The 20,513-nt window shown below is 35.7% G+C and overlaps 1 protein-coding gene across 4 annotated transcripts in view; it reads left to right on the forward strand.

Annotated features, from left to right (window-relative positions):
• The first annotated feature begins 50 nt into the window (after nt 1–50).
• LOC124953045 (calponin homology domain-containing protein DDB_G0272472-like) overlaps nt 51–20,513 on the forward strand; it is a 70,116-nt gene continuing 49,653 nt past the window's right edge. For all 4 annotated transcript variants that reach the window (XR_007102103.1, XR_007102104.1, XR_007102105.1 and 1 more), the window contains exon 1: nt 51–1,828. Coding sequence is in view for 1 of the 4 variants with exons in the window: in XM_047503873.1 (XP_047359829.1) it covers nt 395–1,828 (1,434 nt within the window). In the remaining 3 variants the exon portion in view is untranslated. The remainder of the gene's footprint in view (nt 1,829–20,513) is intronic.

Below are 20,513 nucleotides of genomic sequence, written 5' to 3' on the forward strand. Positions count from 1 at the left end.
TTAAAAAAAAAAAAAAAAAAAAAAAAAAAAAAAAAAAAAAAAAAAAAAAAAGAAAGAAAAAAAAAGAAAGAACAAGAAAAAAAAAGAGAAGAAAGGAATCGACAAAGCTCGAAAAACTTTCGTACAGTTTTTGTGGCTAAATCGGTTCCGCCGGTAGCCACGTGTTTGACTGATGTCTCGATCGTGGAGAAAAGATCATCATAGTGATCGTGCGTCGTGGACCGGCATTTCATCAGCCATGTGTTCCTGATTTTCGAGAAATTTTGTCAAAGATTAAAAAAAAAAAAAAAAATAGAAATAAAAGGACGTTCGAAAAAGAGTGGGTGTTATCTATGACGATAATGATGCCGATAATGTAAGCTATCTAGCTGGTATCGATTCTTAGGTAGACGAAATGACGAACGACGGGAGATTGTTATTATTGTTGGCATTGCTGATGGCGTACGGATTGCTTGCGGTCGAATCAAGGTATCGCGAGGATACTGCTCTCGAGGCAAGAAGACATCGGCACAGACACAGGCATGAAACATCGGCTAGCAGAAGAAATCATCATGACCTGATTGACAGACGATCGAGTTGGTCACGAGAATTGGATTACGAATACGACGATATGGATGATGATTCCAGACAAGACGACGATGAGTACGGCGATGAGGAAGATTACGATGGTATTAGATCTTACGAGGAAAGGTTATATCCAAGATCCAGAGGGAAGAATTATCAGGAAAGAATTTTCGAATCTAAATATCCAAGACGTCATCGAGAAAGTTATCACGGTTGGTATCACGACGAAGAAAAACGTCGGGCTCCCTCAAGATATAATTGGAAGAATCGTCATAGGTCAAGATTGGGAAGACTCGGTAGGAATAGACACAGAGGAAGCTATTCGAGAAATCGTGAAGTTTTTCGCGATGATTTTAACGAGGAGAACGAGGAGGAGGATGAGGAAGAGGAAAGGTCAGCGCGTCACTACGAGGATGATTCTGGTCCGGATAATCATTACTCTTCCTACTTACCTTGGAGAAATTCCAAGAAGCACAGGAGCAATTGGAGAAGAGATTGGAGAAGCAACAGGCAAAGTTCGATTGGTTATCGTAACGGAAAGAAATTCTACGATGCGAGCGACCTCGATAGCATGAGGAAATTTAGATTGGACGATCAAAGGAGAAGGAGGACGAACTTGACCGAGAGAATTTTAGAGGATTATATGGAGAACGAGAAGGAGGAGGAGGAAGAGGATGATATCTGGAAGGAAGCCGAGAAAGAAGAGGAAGAGGATGACGACGCCGACAATGAAAATGCCGAGGAGGAACTCGATAATGATTTTTACAAAAATGAAAATAAGCCGCCGTTGTACAGCTACGACGATATTATCAGGAGACTTACGTCGGATGATCCTAGCACGGCAAAGCCGACGGTGAAAAGGGATTACAGGAACGTTGGTATAGAAAAGTATCCTTTGCGCATATCGTACAACAACAACAGTGCCTCCAGAAATCTTACTCGCCCGAAGGTCGTCGGCTCTTCTTATGTAGCCGGCGCGTCCAGTTATTTTGTAAATAAAAAGCCGTCGAACGGAGAGGAGGTAGTGGATAGGAACGTCGCGATGATCAAGTCCGCGAGTGTAGAGATCAAACGTAAACCCTCGAAGAACGTGATCAGTGTCGTGGTTAAAGACGATGACGAGCATTCCGGAAAAGCTAAGACAAAGAGTCTCGAGCAGGAATACGATGACTACTTGAACACCGAGGACAACGAGAAGGAGGAAGATCTTATTAAGGCCGGCGTCGAAGATGATTCCGGCATGCAATCGGACGTCACTAACACGGTGAGTTTAACTCTCGATGGATCGTGTTTATTTTATCTTTATTGAAAAGAAAAGAAAAGAAAAGAAAAGAAAAGAAAAAAATAACGATATCCCAAAAAAAATTATCTCTAAATCATAAGAAAGATTTCCTAGTTTTCAAAGAAGACACTATCCTGTCCGATCTCTTCGACGGTTGCACCTACGAGAAACCGCAAATCGAGCCGGATAGAATCGAGTTCCCTTCTAAACGACCTTGGCGAGGGAAGATCTCGATCTTTGCTATGACCGTTCACCGATCGTTCGATGTACATCGTATCGATTCTCTCTTTTCTTTTCGCCAGGTATCCTTGGAAAGGGCAACGATCCAAGACCGCGGCCTTGAAAGATAAGCTCCTATCAGAATGTACTGTCCACACGAGCACAGACATCGACTTTGTCAATAAGACATCTATCTGATCTGGTAAACATCTATCTTGCTGATCGAAAAGATTCCAAGTCTAAATCATAAATACATTTGACGTTTTAATCAACTATCATCGATTCACAAATCCGTGGCGAACTATCGTAATCATGTCTTGAAAATGATCTCCGCTTGAAGCAATCTCAGAGAATCACATAGCTCAAGCAGGTAATTTCGCACGTTCGCATTCTTTGAGATCTCGAGGGTGTACGCGACGTTACCCTTCAGCAATTCTCAGTCTCGCACGGCTGATCTCGTGATCGACTTTCACGATGCAACGCAGACAGCCTCTTTCTTTCTCCCCACTTCTCTCTTTCTCTCTCTCTCTCTCTCTCTCTCTCTCTCTCTCTCTCTCCTGTTGCACTTGAGAAGATCGTTTTGGATCGTCCTTGGCAGTGCTATTTGCCACGGGCTGTGAATCGCGTCAGACACCTACAACAGTCTTCGTGCTTACGACGAAGCAGGCCATGCTTTATCGAAAACTCTCTCATTCTCTCTTGAGATTCGTTAAGTACTCTAATTCTGAGAACTGTTTCGAATTTACGCCGTTCTTCCGACGTTATTAACGACTTCGTATTTGCATTCGTCGCGACGTTGGTGTAGCTTCTCTCTCCTTCTTCATCAACTAAGATTAGATTATCCTTGGGTAATATGTACATCATGAAGACTCTTGAAGACTAGAAATCTTAGAAAAGATCGAGAAACTGATCTCATATGCCACTTTTCATTGCCAAACGCGCCATTCAGTGATCACTACTCTGGTATTTGTACGATACTAATGGACGAATACTCGGAAATTTGATGAACTTTAGCTGGCGAAGAACTTTGTTTCTTCATAACAGCTGTTGATATCAATGAATGAGTTTCAGTTTCTACGTCATGTATTATACATGTATCACTTTCTAAAATTGTAGGAAATAAATGTAAGAATCTCTTGTATGTTACTTTTCATTTCTATTGATCGATCATTGACATTGTCATAAACGATAGTCATTTCTAATGAGATTTCTTGCGAATCGTTTTAAATGATCGTAATGAGATCGAATGAAAAAAGAATTTTACAAATTCAGAAGAGAAAGATAAAAGGCTGCAAGAGTCTTTGATTAACGAGCGCGAATTTCAAAGATTATTTTCGTCCGCCACGCCTCGTCAAAGCCAATGAACATTCGCCATATCTTTGCCGAGGAGCCAAAGAAGCACGTAGTCTACTCTGCCTACGACCAAAAACTACTTTCTCTTCTTCTTCTTCTTCTTCTTCTTCTTCTTCATCATCATCTTCTTCTTCTTCTTCTTCCTCTTCTTCTTCCTTTTTTCTTCTACGTGCATATCTTCGTGCTTGCTCGATCATCCTGCGAATAGATGGAACGCTTTCTGCGTACGTCAAGGAGCGGCCTTTCTGTATCCCAAAACAGTCTCGACGGCACAGATGTTACAGATCGTTCAATGAAAATAAGGCGGCAAGTAATTTCGGGAATGTATTATCGGCTCGTGTTGTCGTAAGCTGCCAAGGAAAAAACTAACTTCTGTTGCGAGATCAACGAGATGCTGGCAACATACAAAAATAGTATTCGAATGAAAAATGATTCCGATACCGATCTCTTTTTGCTTCTGTTCGAAGCATAACATACATAGAATAACAACGTTATACGTTTTTCTCATTAACTTTAAAAATATAATTAATTTAATTTGTACAGATTTCATTAAATTTGTAAAACCGTATGGAATCATCAATAATAAATTCGTTCGATAATGAATGATAAATTGTGTTATTAAACGGATCTCGATTATTCGAGGATAATTCAAAAGTGGGATAATTTGATCAAAGATTGACTCTCGTGCCGGTAGCTGTGCCGATTCGAAAGGTAATCGACAACGACCATCGTCGCAACCGCTCTCGATATTATTTTTTTTTTTTTTTTTTTTTTTTTTTCTTTTTTTGCGCCAATTTACAAAGGTAAAACCCGCCACGTTCCATTGGAAAGCTTAGCCTCTACTTTACCGTGAAGGTAGCAAGGGATTGTTAGTCTCGCGTAATTGAGCAATTCCACGTGCTGATCTCTTGCACCGTAAAATCCATGCAAGTCGATGCCGCGGGATCAAAGAGAACGATAAAGTTCTCCTGACACGCGCTTCTACGTTAAAGAATCTTCAAGGAGATTAAAAATCGAGTAGCTTTTATGATCTACGAAACTCTTACAATAGGATTTACAAATTGAAAAGATATTTTTTCAAAACTTTTCATAATATTTTTTTGCCATTTGGATCGTGAGAATTTCAATATCTTTACTTCAAATATTAGCTTTCGCGAAGATCTCTCTCCAAGAATTCGAGACAAGCCGCACAGTTGTCCGTTTGTACAAAACCGACGAGCATTTAATTTGATTATGGCTCATCATCCGCGAGATAACGGACAGTCTCCACGTGCTCTATGCACCATCGAGAAACATATTCTTAACGAGCGAAAGCGTCTAATAGGATTTGCTACAAATTATCGCCCAAAGCGGACGTCAAATGTAATATCTGACTGGAGTTAACCTTTTCTGGGTCATTGATGTTAAATGAAATGTTCGTCTTCGTAGAAACTACGGAAAACGAGAAACCCGATAGCAACGGAGATTAACTTGTTAATCCGAAAGAGCTTACAGTCTACCCAAAGGTGATTAATACTAAAACAGATATCAAGGATAATAACGTTTAGGTCATCAGCGTTGGAAAAAAAAAAAAAGAAAGAAAAAATAAACTTCGTCTTCTTGGAAATTCGAATAGAACGTAAGAGCAGCATCTCATTTAAAGATATTATCTTATTAATCTGAGAAAACTTAGACTACCCAAACAGGCCTTCCGTGCGGTAGTACTTGACAATCCCTTCGTTATCACGAACTTAGACGTTTGTATCAAGGAGATAATCGTTGACTTGCTTAAGAAAGAAGTCCCTCGGGGTATCGTGTTTCATCAAGTTTTATGAGAACCACCGGTGCTCTCGCTATGACTCTTAGCATCCGGTTCACCTAGCCTAGCTTAAGCCTAGCCTAAAAGAAGATTGTTACCCTCTTCTAAAGGTAAATCCGACTAATGTTTACCTACACAGATATATACATCATATTTCGATAACATGTTTCTTGTTAACGAATTAAAAGGCTACTAAGAAAACGATAACGTTCGCTTAGCCTAAGGTGTTAATAGCTGATAAAACGAGCCATACAATAATTTACTTTTCCACTTTTCTAATCTCACCTTTAGCGCCGCAATCTAATGTCTAAAGAGAAAACGTGGTTGACTCCAATGGAATTGCTTAGCATTTATCGTTCGACGAAGTATAAGCACTATCGTCCAACTTCCGCGTATCATAAAGTTCTAATTGGGTAATGTCGACCCTACGAGTTATTTTATGATTATACCGATTGCTGCTCCCGTTCGAAATGATCCTCTTCGGATGCCGCACTATTATTTTGCTTCGACCTTTTACAAAGTTATTTCCAATCGATCGTTAATCTCATAAATTTCTTTCAGCGAATCTCATCGTATTGCGAACGATCCCTTTGAAATTGTTTCGACTGTACTATACACAAAAATATTATAAACTTTTTCAAGAGGGCTCTTAAAATATCTTAGAAAAGGATTATTCATCTGGTTTTCAAGAGATTTAACATCGAACTCTTTCAATGAATCTCGATTTATATAAACCCGACGGAAATCGATCGTTCGCGATCTCTCCCAACGATAAACATTTGATAAACTTCGTGGAAGTATCGTTTACGTTAAACGACGAGTATAGCATCTCTATATCTTCCTTCTTTCCCCTTTTTATTATTCCCTATTCAGTCTCCGTTTCGCCGAAAAGGTTTTCTCTCTCGACGTATCAAGAAAACGACTTTACCACCTGACCGTGCGAAGAATCCCCATAAATACTATAAAGCTTGCCGCGGAAGCTCGTTACCACGAGCATAAAATTCACCCTTGTGCTCATGAACATGTCAAGGCATAGCCCTTCGAATTTCACGTATGTACTAAAGTTCATTTTGTATCGTAGAAACGTAACTCTTTTAAATATATTGAAATTATCGATGCCGGTAATTCTTGTTGCATTTATATGTTATATTTCTTTTACTTCAAGAATAGTGATTTTAATCAACAAGTGAAAGTGAATCTGCGATTTGAAGAAACGATCGAACTGTGCCATCAGAAATATAATATTTTAGAATGAGAATCTCTAAAAGTTGGAATGTAACGGGCTAAAATAGATCTGAACGAAGTGATAAACTTCGTCTCTACTCCGCCCACTCATGAGGCCCTTGACAATAATGAAGTTAGCGAAAAGATGATTAACGATCGGAAAGCATCAAAAAGACTGGTACAGATCTTAGAGTTAACCATGCTGTCGGATGATGATTCATCGTCGAGATGACGATACTATTTGTAAGGACAAATGTTCGCAAAAAGAGTCGGGTCTGCGTAATAACTAATTAAAGAATCGACCGAAATAACTCAGATTCTTGGAAAGATGTTCGTTATCTCTGTTCCATATAACTCTTTATATTTAACAAAACATCTATGAGTAATATTTATGAATAAGAACGTTCTCATTAAATTTATCAGCACCCTGTATATAATATTTATTATTATCGAATCGGTTGTCTTCTGGAAGTCCAATTCTATAACCGGTTTTCGATCAGGCGGTTTTTAATACGTAATAAATTAAATCAAAATAAGTTTTCACTTTGTTCGAGTTACTTCGAGGTAGTTGTTCGGACGGCTTCCAAAAACGGTCTCCTTATAAAAATGTTACTTTATAAATCGGTAACCCGTCACGGATATAATGATATAATTAACTCATCGGCTACTTTCTCCCCAAGACATGATAATCGAAATGAAAAGAAGATAGATATCTAATTGACTTTGTCCGGTTGCACTTTACACGATAACATTATGAGAAAATTGAGAAAATTACAATGAACTACTAATTGAAATGAAAGAAGAAAGAACGATTACGAGTGTCTCCTTAGAATTGACGTTCCATGCAAATCGGTGAGTCATGAGTTAATTGTCAAAGTTCATTGGGGCTCCCGGAACACTTGTGCGTGGCCAAGCAATACTAAAATGAGTATAAAATAATTAATTCCTGGAACATCGTCTGTGAAGTGCAAATTCACGTCCCGGACAATCGAGAATATTCGTCTGGAAACTTTCCAAATGTGTGCGTTTTAAAGGAGACGCGAAAGGAATCAATTTCATCAAGACCAGGGAGAATTTATTGTAAAGTATAAATTGAATCTCCAGACTGTTCTCGTTAACGAATGATCTAGTGTATTCTCCTCCTCCTCCTCCTCCTCCCCCTCCTCCTCCTCTAGATTTTAACGAGTGCCAATCGCATTGAAAAGAAACACTTTTAAAATCATTTCAAGAACAAAAATGTTCTTTCGTGAATCTTATCGTGAAAAAAAAAAAAAAATATCAAGCCGATACGATATTCCATCTCAATGGACTTAAAAAAAAATCTCGATCGAAACTATCTGATAATTCATTTTAGATAAAATTTCCTATCTCTCTATTGACGACTTATTTAAAATAAAACAGGAAGAACTAAATTACTGTTATTTCAATACTCACTATCATTCAATCTTCTGGCAATATATCAAATCTGTCAAACTTAATAGACATTGTCCTTCGACGAATTTTTTTTGAAAATTTCCTCATTTCCCATGATCTTTTGTTACTATTCTCTCATTATTAGAATGTGCATCAATTATATTTATCCACCGATCGTAGACTATCGATATCATGAAACTCGAACAAATTCGAGTATCTGGGTCATTCCAATTGCCCATTTGGAGTAGTTCCAACAATCGTCGGTTCTACGATAAACTAAAAATATCCAAATGACATCAAAACTCATTTCTTTTCACCTTAGAACTAATAAAAATTGTTCAAACATTTTAACTAACGATCATAATAATGTACGATATATCTATCGTACATTAATTTTGTTTACATTATAGCAATATAATCATAAACCGGAATTAAAACTTCTCAAGATCGTTTTCCATTAAAATCCTTTCCTCTTACATCCTGGAAAGAAGAAAACGATGAGGCTAAGCAATTTCTCCTTTACGGAAAGTTGTGGCCGTTAGAGGCGCGATCGGTTAAATAACACGTTACACTACTACCATCGCAAACATCAGCGTAGCATTAGATACGAGTTTAATACCTGCTACGAAGGGATGAAGTTATTATAAAAAGAATCTCCCTCTCTCTCTCTCTCTCTCTCTCTTCATTTCTCGAACCCTCTCTTTCGATCAAAGGAACGTACTTACGTTAGATAGGATACCAACGTAAAAAAGAAAAAAAAAGAGAAATGTGAAAGAAAAAGAAAAAGTTTGCCTTAGAGTAAACGCGTTCTTTCGCGCGTGCCACGATCTAAATGGTGTTCGCATTATCAGAATCTCACCAACGACCATAAACCTTCTCAATAACTTTTTACTCTTTCTCTCCTCCCTTCCCCACCCACTCTCTACTCGTCTTTCTCAAGTATCTTCCATAATCCGGTTGTTTTATGATACACGCGTCATGATCTCTTGACCTCTGTATGAAGTAAAAAAAAAAAAATCTTCAAGAATATTTACAACGTCCCTTTTATCGTCCTACGAGAAGAATCTATTCTGTGAGAAAATTTGCTAATACTCGATAAGCTTTCATCTTCCTTCTTCTTCTTTTTTTTTTCTTTTTTTCTTTTTGTTTTTTCTTTTCTCTCGTCTATTTTCTACGAACTTTATCACGAATAGAGTTGCGATAAGATTTATTTTTGAGTATGAAGTTTGAGTTATATATCGAAATTATATAAAATTCAATTGTGAAATTTCTTTCATCGAGCGTTTTGTATTTTGAAAAAAAAAAAAGAAACACGATACACTATCTATTTCTATAATCGTTCAGAGTTGAATGAAGGAACATTTTGCATTTCATTGAGCAATAAAAATCAGCCAAAAAAAAATGTTAACTTGGTAAAGGAAATGCCATAATTTACGATTACGTGTGATCTTTCATTTCCTTAGCGGATTAGCAGTTGGATATCCAACTTTTAGAAAGACGAATAATGGACTGTCGATAATCGTTGTGAAAGGTCATAGAATTCCTAGAATTTCTGCATTACTTACAACGATTTTGATGCGTCTCACGTCTTATGTTTACGTGAGGAATCCTCCGGAAACAGAATTATCCTTGAAAAAGAACAGAGAATTGCTGTAACATTTTCGATTCTTTTACAATGCTAATGCGATATTTCGATACTAAAGATATTAAAAACGAAAAGAGAAAAAGAAAAAAAAAAGAAAGAAAAAAAAGAAAGAAGAAGAAAAAAGATCAAAAGTATTGTTAAAAAAAAAAAAAAAAGAGAAGAAAAAAAAATGGAAGATCGATCACCGAGCAAAATCTGACGATAATCATGGAATTGAATCACGAATAAATCATGGATTCCATTCTCATCGGCAACAAAGCAAATCTTCGAATTAGTATGCTATTGTTAATAAAGAACGCAATAACGTCAATAACAACTCGTAAGAATCGATCGAACGTTACGACAAAGCACGACAATATAATAGGAGACAATGGATTTAACTCATGCTAAAGTCATCTAAGAAATCAATTTCTTGGCGCCGGTCTCTATCAAACGCATTATCTTAGGATTTTAAATGGGAAAAATTTCTGTGTGATCGAAATGATTATTATACATCGGAATAAAGCAATTTCATAGAAATGAGACATCAAACGATGTCAAGGTAAATTAAATTTGCGTAATTCTTTGCGTTCTTACGGTACTATCATGTTCTTCGGGATATTTTTTTTCTTTATTTTTTTTTTTTTTTTTTTCTTCTTTTTCTTCTTCTTTTTCTTCATTCGACGGAAAGAATTAAAAAGAAGAAGAAGAATTAAATTCTTGAAACAGATAACGTTTTTTTTTTTTTTTTTTTTTTTTTTTTTTGTTAATCCTTCCGTTCAAAAACTTTCTACGATTGGAGTACACGATTCTTCTAAGTGATGTATGTAAATAACATATAAATATGTACAATAAATTACGAGGAAGCATATAATCTAATATTAAATATTTGTACATTCGCCTTAACATTCATTAACGATACGTTTTATCTAATCTATTGCTCATTCCCCCACTCCTTTCGTCATCAATCAAACGCTGCACGGAATAAGAGAGACTATCTACTTTCCTTCCATAAATTTTCTTGCGATATTCTTCCTTCGAATCCTGTCTGCCATAATGAACGATGTATCGCACTTACGAAGTGAGTCACGTAACTGTTTAAAAGTCAGTGTCTATACTTTGATAAGAGTTTATTTCGAACATCATTAAAAATGTATTGAGACGTTGGCTTGCAACAAGTTGTATGAGTCATCTCATAAAACCACGTAAAACGAAACGTGAATGTTCAAATTTTATTGAAGATTCTATCGGACTTTCGCGATATAAATCAATCTCTTAAAAAATCTTAACCCTAATATAAGAAGCCAGCATATTTCTGTCAGTATTCACGTAACTTCAAAAGATTTGACTTATAAAAAGAGTTTAACTGTTCTCGAAGGAAATACCAAGTTAAAAAGGACCGTTCGGCCCTTTTAGAAAATTAACGAGCGATAAAGATTCGGGAGGCGTGAATCATAGCACGCAACCGTGCCAACGAGGAGAACGATGAGGTTTAATAACAAGGGCTAATGAATAGGGCCGTGCTCATAAATTCGAGGGACACCCACGAGTCGCGTGTTGAGAATTTTTCATTGCCCTTTTGTTTCATGTATCGAAGGAGAAAAGAGGCGATAAGAGGCAAAGAAAGGCAAATTAAGCAATTAATTTTACGATAAGTATTATTCTCCTTATTCGTGGGTGTTCTTAATATTCTAATAATTTCTTTCTTTAATTTAATATCATTAAGAAAATGCAACGCCTTTTAAAAATAAATCTCAATATTTTACTAAAGTTTATTCTTATACGAAAGATGATTCTCTATAAAGAATGATTTTCTATAAAATATTATTAAAACCAATTACATTTGTCATTTATTTAATAGCGGTCGACATCGCAACGTGAAACGTACCTATTCGAAAGCGTATAGTCATTGACCCTTACACCGATTTATGATATGAATCATGAAAAGATTCGAGTCATCGCGCCAAATTCACAAGCAAATTTTCTATCGATCATTAGACGTTTACGATAAATAATTTCGATAGCATTAAGAACTTCCTATATATGCTTAACACTTCGCAAGAAGTTTGAATGACTACTCAACTCGTTGTTGAGTACCCTGACTATTCAACGTTGGAATTTACGTTCTCAAGAATTTTCTCGCTAGAAGAATTATCGAGAGAGTAAAGAAGCTCAGCTTGGCTGAGCTATGCTTTTTGATCGGAATGAGTCTTATAAATCCCTCGTAAAGTATGATTTATTCGTCTCGCTTTACTTCTCGTCGCAAGGCAGTTAGGCCAATTATCCAGAACAACGCAGACGCACGTAGTTACATACACATAACCAATGCAATTTATATACCACGAACTGAAACCGAATTGCACGACTTATATCTCACCAGATATAATTCGCACAATTTTCACCGGTTGATTAGCCGCGCCCATAATGTCAATGATCGATAATTAGTGCATGTACCTACCTATGTACGTCAAGAGCAGTATGCAGGTCATCAAAGTGTACGAATCGATCTCTTATCGTATCAAATCGTTGATGCGTATTTATCGGATTTGAAAGTTGATTCGAATCTTTGTTAATCTTCGAAAGTAAACCCTTACATGAAATTAACCGGTCATATAATCTCTAATGTCGATTATCGTTGATTAAAAAATTATTAAGAAACTGCACATAAAGTCGATGACAAATTAAAATTCTCAATGATATTCTTAGGAAAATCGATTGCTTGATAATTTCTTATCGGATACGTGAAAATCGAGACAAAAATGTTAAGATCATTTGTGAAATTTCGATTAGTTCTTGAACAATAAAATTGCTTCTAGTATTTCATCTCTTACTTGAGTACTCACTTTCAAGATGCTACTGAGAGAAGCTGCAGAGCTACCCCGTGCTTACCAAAATAACTTTTGTTCTTGATTCACGAAGTCGTCGACCGTAACACGTTAGGAGAGGAAAATCGTGCTGGCATATATTATGTCTCTCTGAAGTGTATTGCGCTAAAAACATGCACTGTACGTATATATATATATATATATATATATATATATATATATATATATGGTCGCATATATCAAGTTCTAATAAAATAAATCTAAACTCGAGAAAAAAAAATAAGTAAGATGTAGTTTCGTAAATTTACCGATGACGTAAAGAACTTCTGATACAAATACAATCGATGATAAAATAGCATTGGCAAACGTATAGGTTTCTATTCATTTTAGATTTTACGTTCTCTTCTAAATGTAAGAGCAGAAGAGAAAGAGAAAGAAGAAAACTTTCGAGAGATACCGAGCAACGTTCCGGAAAACACGTGTTTCTTTTACACAGTGGCCCGATATGTTTACATAGATGTTCCAACGTCTGTTTACCTTTCGTATCCCTCTTCACCGCTTTATGATACTCGTAGGTTATGCTACTTCTCGCACCGTATAACCAATATTTATGCTCGATCCTGTGAGCTCGTTATGATACGATCCGAGGGATTTTATCTTAAACAGAGAAAAAAATGATCTAATAACTTAATAACAACATTTTATCGATTTTTTAACATATACATACATACATACACACGATAAATGATTATGATATAAGATACCTTCTATGAATATATCATAAATATGATTATATCGCGATGATGAAACAAACGTATTGATTATTATTTACGTATTTACATAATTATCGTAAATAACGTGAAACGATATCGCAAATCGTCGCCTCCGATCACTTTCTGAATCCTTGAAAGCACGTCGTTGTCGTCGTCGTCGTCATCATCGTCATCGATGAACGTAGGCGTTACTTCTATGGACAATGCATCAGGATAATTGCATGCTACATTTAATAAAATACATCTGACATATTTCTTTCGGAATACGCTGTAACGTCGCCTTTAACGAGCTGCAAATATTAATGTTTCTTTCTTAATCGTATAACTTTGTTTATTCATCGATCGACATAAACTGGGAGAGCTGTTTCCTGGTCCTTATCTAATCGTTCATCGAAACTGGATGCATGCATTATGCATTCTTTTAGCGATCTCGCGTTAATAATTCATAGGAATGAATGAAGATTATTATTGTTTATACCTATCTATATAAGATGAAAAAAGTCATCCGGATATACAGCAACGACAAGACGCCTATAATTATTAAGGACGATCGTTGGTAAGACGATACTTTTATTAAAAGCAATTAATATGTATTTTGAAAATGAACATGATGAGTTCCGTATATATATATATATATATTTTCAGAACGAGAAAACATATAAATTATAGACACGTTTTCAATTGGTCGACTCGTATCGCATCGGTTATTTTATTAATGCGATGCGTGTCTTGCGCACGTTGCTCCAAATGACGCAGGAAAAGACGAATACAAAGTAGAAGCGAGACTGGCGTCGAAAGATATTACTCTTCTTGCTACTCGTTATACAACACAACATACTACTACTCGATCCAATAGATTTACTGTCACTACAATGGTATGTCGAGGTATTTTCTACATTCCTGAGAAACTGTACTCAGATTTATTTGCCGACTTTCACTCGAACAGACAATCATCACATGTAATTTTGCATCACATTTGCTTGTCTCATTAGAATCAACTCTTTGTATTTTCGTCTCTCCGATGAGAAATCATTTTTGGATGGTATTGTCCTTCGGATACTCGACAAAATGAATAGGTCCATTTTGATGAGATAAAAACAAGATTATTTTACAATAATTATTTATCCGACTCAATCAAAAGTTATTTTCATACTAATGACATCGTACAAGTTTATTATATGAAAAGAAAAAAAAAAAATAAAAAATAAAAAATGATCGGGAAACGAGATTTTATGAATACGTTTTATTAATGTTATTAATGTACGACGATTTATATTATTATATCCGAAGGCTACTCCATAATTATACAGATGCTCATAAAGCTCTTGTTGGACAGGCATGCCGTCGAGCGTGACTTCCTAAAAGTCAGGACTAATTTTCGCTGTAAAGTTAACGGACCCAAACGATATCTTGGCAAATATTTTTCACGTAGCAATCCTCCGATGTTAAAGCTTATCTCTTACACGTGCTCGTGAGCAATTCTCTCCTACGCGCGTGGTTACGATCGCATTACAATATCGCAATATTATTGTTTATTCTCCGTTATCCAATTCCACGAAACTAGGTGTGAAACTAGGATGAGAAATCTTATAAAAATTTATTGTATGATTAATTCTAATTGTACCATGTGTTTTGGTAATAAATGATATCATGACATATGAGTCATGTGTAAAAAAACTAGGTTAATTTCGTCATAAATTCATTTGTCTATTTAATGGGAACATTAAACTGCAACATTTAATATTACATTTAATATTTTTACATAAAAATACATTTATTTACGATTAATTGAGTTTACAAGAATTATGAATAAGATCGATCGGTAGAAAGGTATATATATATATATATATATATTAACGTTCGCACTAATTGCAAAATAAATCGCAATAACGTGTACATTATGAGGGTCAATTCGTAGAGTTACCCATGGGAATTGTCGCAATGTCTAGTCCGTTGGTTAATTATAATGCATCGACCTCATAACACCGAGATGCAATAGAGACCGAAGCTCGTTTGGTCTTTGGAATTTATGTTGAATTATTCTCTCACGTTTTTTCAACTAACAGATAACATTTCCGTTGATGAACACGAACATTCACTCAACTCTTTTTCCATTCCTATTCTCTTAAAATAGACACGATTACGTATGCGATCAATAAAAATCAACCATTCCTTTTTGATCTATCTTTTTTTCTTTTTTTTTTTTTTTTTTTTTTTTTTTTTTTTTTTTTTTTTAATTTATTAAATATCGATGACGTCAGAGGTATAAGCAAAAAATAGTTTTATACGGTAGCTCGTTTCAATGAAAACTTGATCGTATGAAGATACATATTAATATTAACGACTTGGTAGTGCGAATTCGTCGGCCTTCGGCAAAGGCATTCTCTCGGTTGATTTACAAGCGGCAAGCGTGCTAAGAATTTCGTCGATTTCCTAACGTGACGCGCCTCTGTTTAAGCTTCGTTCGATCGTGGGCCCACGGTAGCTCTTACCTTATCCATACAAATAATGAATTATGCTCTGCTACCAATGAAAACGAGCAACCATCGCTTACAAATGGAACGAATGTTAATCAGCCGATATTTCTATTTATCTATGTTAATATTAACATCCCAAATTCTTTCTTGTTAACGTTCAATGTAACGAAATTCGATGATCTTTTCTATGGTAAAGAGGTTGGTAAATAAGATCGAATACATTTAAATATGAATTACATAATCAAAATTATCTTCTTTCGAATTTTACATTAGTAAATAAAAAAAAAAAAAAAAAAAAAAAAAAAAAAAGAAAGAAAAGAAAATATGGATTTAAATGTAATTGAACGTAATTCATTGAATCATCAATTTTCTCTTAAAGTTACATTAAGATTATTGTTTATGACGGTCACTCGTTTTTCGCTGAGCTCGTCATCAGCGTCGAGCACTGTTGATTACAGCAAGGGAATAGAAACTTCCAGTTTAAGTCAGCAGGACGACGTATGTTGGCAAGCTCGTAAAGGGTCACGTCGTCTAAGAGAGGATCAACGACCTTTTTACCTATCCCAGACTGTTCTCGAACGTGGTTTACTAACATTTGCCAGTTAGATATTTCGCGGAGAGTCGTCTATGTTAGGTTACTGCTATTTCGGCGATATGAACATTCTTGGAGAGAAGAAACGACATCGTTGACGTGATGAGTTTTCCTCCCATGGATATTCTATGTGGTTCATAAATGGCGAATCAATGATGTCCAAGAATGTTAATGAAAAATGTTGCGAATTCCTTGGTTATTCTCGATAATAATAACAATTTCAAGAAAGAGAGAGAGAAAGAGAGAGAGAAAAAAAAATCGAGAAACTCGATTATCCCAATTTCATAATTTTATTTGAAAAATTAATATCGGACTTGTATAAATTAAACTTCTTGTTATCGATACACCCGAAACATCCTCCGGGCTGTACATAATCATCGCAGCTGCTCGCATTTGCTCTTCGATTCAACACCTGTGCAATGAGTTATAGGATGATCATCTGACTTCTCTCAAAATAGAAATAAACGCGAAAGATCTCGAACGGTAACGAGCACCTACCATGAATTTTCTTTCAGTTAAGAACGGATCTACGACACAACGACAAGGTAACCTGTCGCTGACTAATTACTGATCGCCTAGTCGTTATAACTGCTATACGTGAAATCACACTTTGTTTCGAACATCGAAAGACAAATTGAATCCTGATTGAAATCCCTATCGGGAATACGATCAATACGAACGATATATCTTTCGTTGTGAAGATACAACCTAACGGTGATAATTAAAAGTTCTTTGAGTCGATGGATTGCTCGAAGAATTTAATCTCGACTATCCCTTCGATAACGAGCTTACATATACATCGTCGTTTGATCGAGTTAGATCGAATCCAACGAGCACGAGCGTTAACGAGGTGGCACGATCAAGAAGAAACTCGTCGATTAGCAAGAAAGAACTAATTAGTTCGTGTCTGGATACTTGTCTGGATGTAAAACGTAAAGGTCTTGAAGCTATCGAATGAATGGAAGAAACACTACTTTTTGCCTTGTTCACTGAAAGAACTGACCTTCTTCGTCTCTCTCTCTCTCTCTCTCTCTCTCTCTCTCTCTCCTCTCTCTTTCTCTTTGCCTGTTTCTTTCTGTCTATTTCCCTCTCGTTTGTTGCCTCATCGATAGACTCCTTCGTTCAATAGGAGAATGGTTATTTCCGAGAGGCTAAAAAGGAAACATATGTTATATTGTTCGTTTTATAGTGGATCGGGTTAAGGCCGGTGTTTATTGAGGTCTTGCATTTTATGGTTCTCGTTGGTGGACGACGAATTTGCATAAAGCCGCTGCCAAGTTGACGTTCTAAAAATAAACGGGACTATCTTAGTGTTTTCTCGCTATTTAGATCGGTGCTTCTTCTATCGTGAAATATACATAAGAATTATAACGAATATTGTAAAGAAAAATATTCATTGTAATAATAATTCGATCGTTAAATTTGAAAAATCAATAAATTAATTCCTTTTTTACAAAATCGTCGAATTGAAACTTAAACGAGAATAATAATTGAAAGTAACTCGTCGTCCTTCCTCTCAAAATGACGACGTTAATTATCGTAATTGCGTCGTGAGTGTCGGTCCTGTGATTGAAGAAAGCCATAATTACCGTGGCCACTACCATAAAGCGCATGCATTAAAAGGTGCGTGAAACATGGCGAGAAACGCGACGTTTGAGACTCTTCAAAAGAGACGAGACTCAAAATAATACGATCAGAGTTCACGCTTAATTGTCTTGATTTTATGCTTTCTCATCCGAATCGTTTCTAATTCAGCTTAAAAATTTGGAAAGTTGTCTGGTCTTTGTCAATTTCTATTTTTTTTTCTTCTTTTTTTTCTTTCTTTCTTTCTTTCTTTCTTTTTTACAACAATGGTATATTATTGAGAACAAAAATAAATGATCTTTCACGAGTTTCTCGTTAATGATAGTTCATCGGTAATGATCGTTTAGAAATTAACGAATTTGAAGAATAATGGATAAACGGTTCCATGGTTAAGTTTAAATAATAAAAAATAAAAATGAAAAATTTGTTATAAATCGAAATACGTTTGAACTATTTTCAATAAAAATGTATCGGATGTTATAATTCATACGTATCTATAAATTATTGTCTAAGTATCTATAATTTGATTCATTTATATAATATACGATCTATACCATTCATATTTGGGTCGCGATATCTAACATATATGTTGGGTCACATGGCAAAAAGGTTGAGAAACGCTGGTCTAGACTACCTGGAAGCAAAACATTGAGAACGAACAACCGATAACATCCGCATATTCTTCTGTGTATTTATGAAACGTGCCCCTGTCCGCATCGGATTGGAAATAGTCAAGAGAACGCTTGGTATATTGATGATACCATCCGGCAATGATAAAGTACGAGGAACCGAGCGCGATTCATAAACCATCGATATTTTCTCCGGCGGTTAGATCGCAACGAGATCAATGACATCGGAACACGTGCGTTGCTCCGTAACATCCTCGTGACATAATTAATGTTCCGCGTACACTGCAATTTTGTATAATTCTACGGTTAACGTAACAGAAAGAAGAAGAAGAAGAAGAAGAAGAAAAAAAAAAAAAAAAGAAAAAAGGAAAAGAAAAAAAGTAATAAAATTACAGCGATATCAGCGACATCGATCGGTACCGTGTAATCCTAATTATACGGATAAAAATGAAATAATGGAAAATAAATTTTATCGCGTTAAGATCATACTATTCGATTAAATTGTTAAACGGATAAGAATTATATTGTAAGTAGATATGTTAGATCGTAATTTCAAAATAACAAGAAAATAATGAAAATGAAATCGTATTTCAATCGTCTTACAATTATCGTGTCCCAATCCTCGTACCATCGCGTTAATAAATAAAAAAGAGAGATATTCGAAGCACGTAAGACCGAGTGAGAGATCAGCATCGTAAATAACTCTAATTACATATCTCATTTGAATAATCAATTGGACTACTTACATGGTACTATCTACACGCCCCTCCAACACCTACATCGATGGTACGACGTCGATATCGTTATTAACGTTAAAAAGTGTTTTAAATGACTAGCGCAATAAGGCTAATCAATCGTGCTCGATCGATTACATCGCATTATCGCTATTATCGAAGTTTGCTCGCAGCAATGTATCCGGCAAGATCGCGCGACATATTTTAATGATTTATATTTCGCGAAGCCTCGAGGAACAAACTCGTATTCATACCTATAGTATGTGCATATAAGTATCTCTTGCTGATTCGAAACTGGTTTATGAGCCTAAAGTCTACGAAGGAAAACGTATATACTATAGGAGCCGTATAACGCATAATAGCATAATAACGGCCATCGAAGGAACGACAGTACGAAGGAGAGAGAAAGATCGATCGTACCGTTGTCGATAGCTCTGGCATTAGTCGAAAGCTTGACACGTATGAATTACTACTTTATTACGCTGACATGGACGAACTCCATTATCCTCCTACCTTCGATTTGTTTTCAACTTTATTGGCGTATTCAAGAAGAAGAAAGAAAAATAAAAAAAAAAAGAAAAAAAAAAAATATATATATATATATATAGATGTATACGAAAAGTTTCACGATGTTATTATAAGTCGAACATAATATATTTCATTGATGTTCTATTGAAATGGGTTCGCAAGTGTATGATTGAGAGAAAGAGAGAGAGAGAGAGAGAGAGAGAGAGAGAGAGAGAGAGAGAGAGAGATCTTTTCTAAAGATCCAGCATGAAGAATAACGGTATCGTCTATTGGCTATACTTTGCTCGACATTGTCTTAACAGTTATGTTTGTCGTATTTCTCTCATGCTGTAACAATGAAGCAACAAGTGGAATTAGACGTAATGATGGAACGTTAATGAAACTTGGCTATATCCAGACACTGACACTTTCCGTCGACAAACAAAATGCCAACCCTAATAAATGATTTTAACGATGACGAAAGTACTTTTTCTTCCTTCTCTTGTTTGCAGTCGATGTAATAAAATATACTTCTTCTTTCCTCTCTTTTTCTTCTTTTTTTTTTTTTTTTTTTTTTTTTTTCTTTTTACTTAACCTCGAATCTCATAGCATTTGCCATTTACAGTAATTACAAGGTCGACCACTATCGGCCTGTCTTAAATCTTTTAGTCGTTTTATTGTTAATTACTGGTAAGTTTGTTAATTGGAAAGATGCTGTACGATCACGAGGGGCGGTGGGGAGAGGGGGGAAGAAAAATATTAGGTAGATTCAATACTTGACGATTAAATCTCACTAATTGCTCGTTTCTTTAATATGAATGCTTTTAAATTATGCAATTTTGATGATAATCATAGAAGATTTTTTTTTTTGTTGGAAAATAACAAAGTGACAACTAAAAAGCAAAAATTACATAC

The sequence above is a fragment of the Vespa velutina genome, chromosome 11, assembly GCF_912470025.1.
Source record: "Vespa velutina chromosome 11, iVesVel2.1, whole genome shotgun sequence".
NCBI lineage: Eukaryota > Metazoa > Arthropoda > Insecta > Hymenoptera > Vespidae > Vespa > Vespa velutina.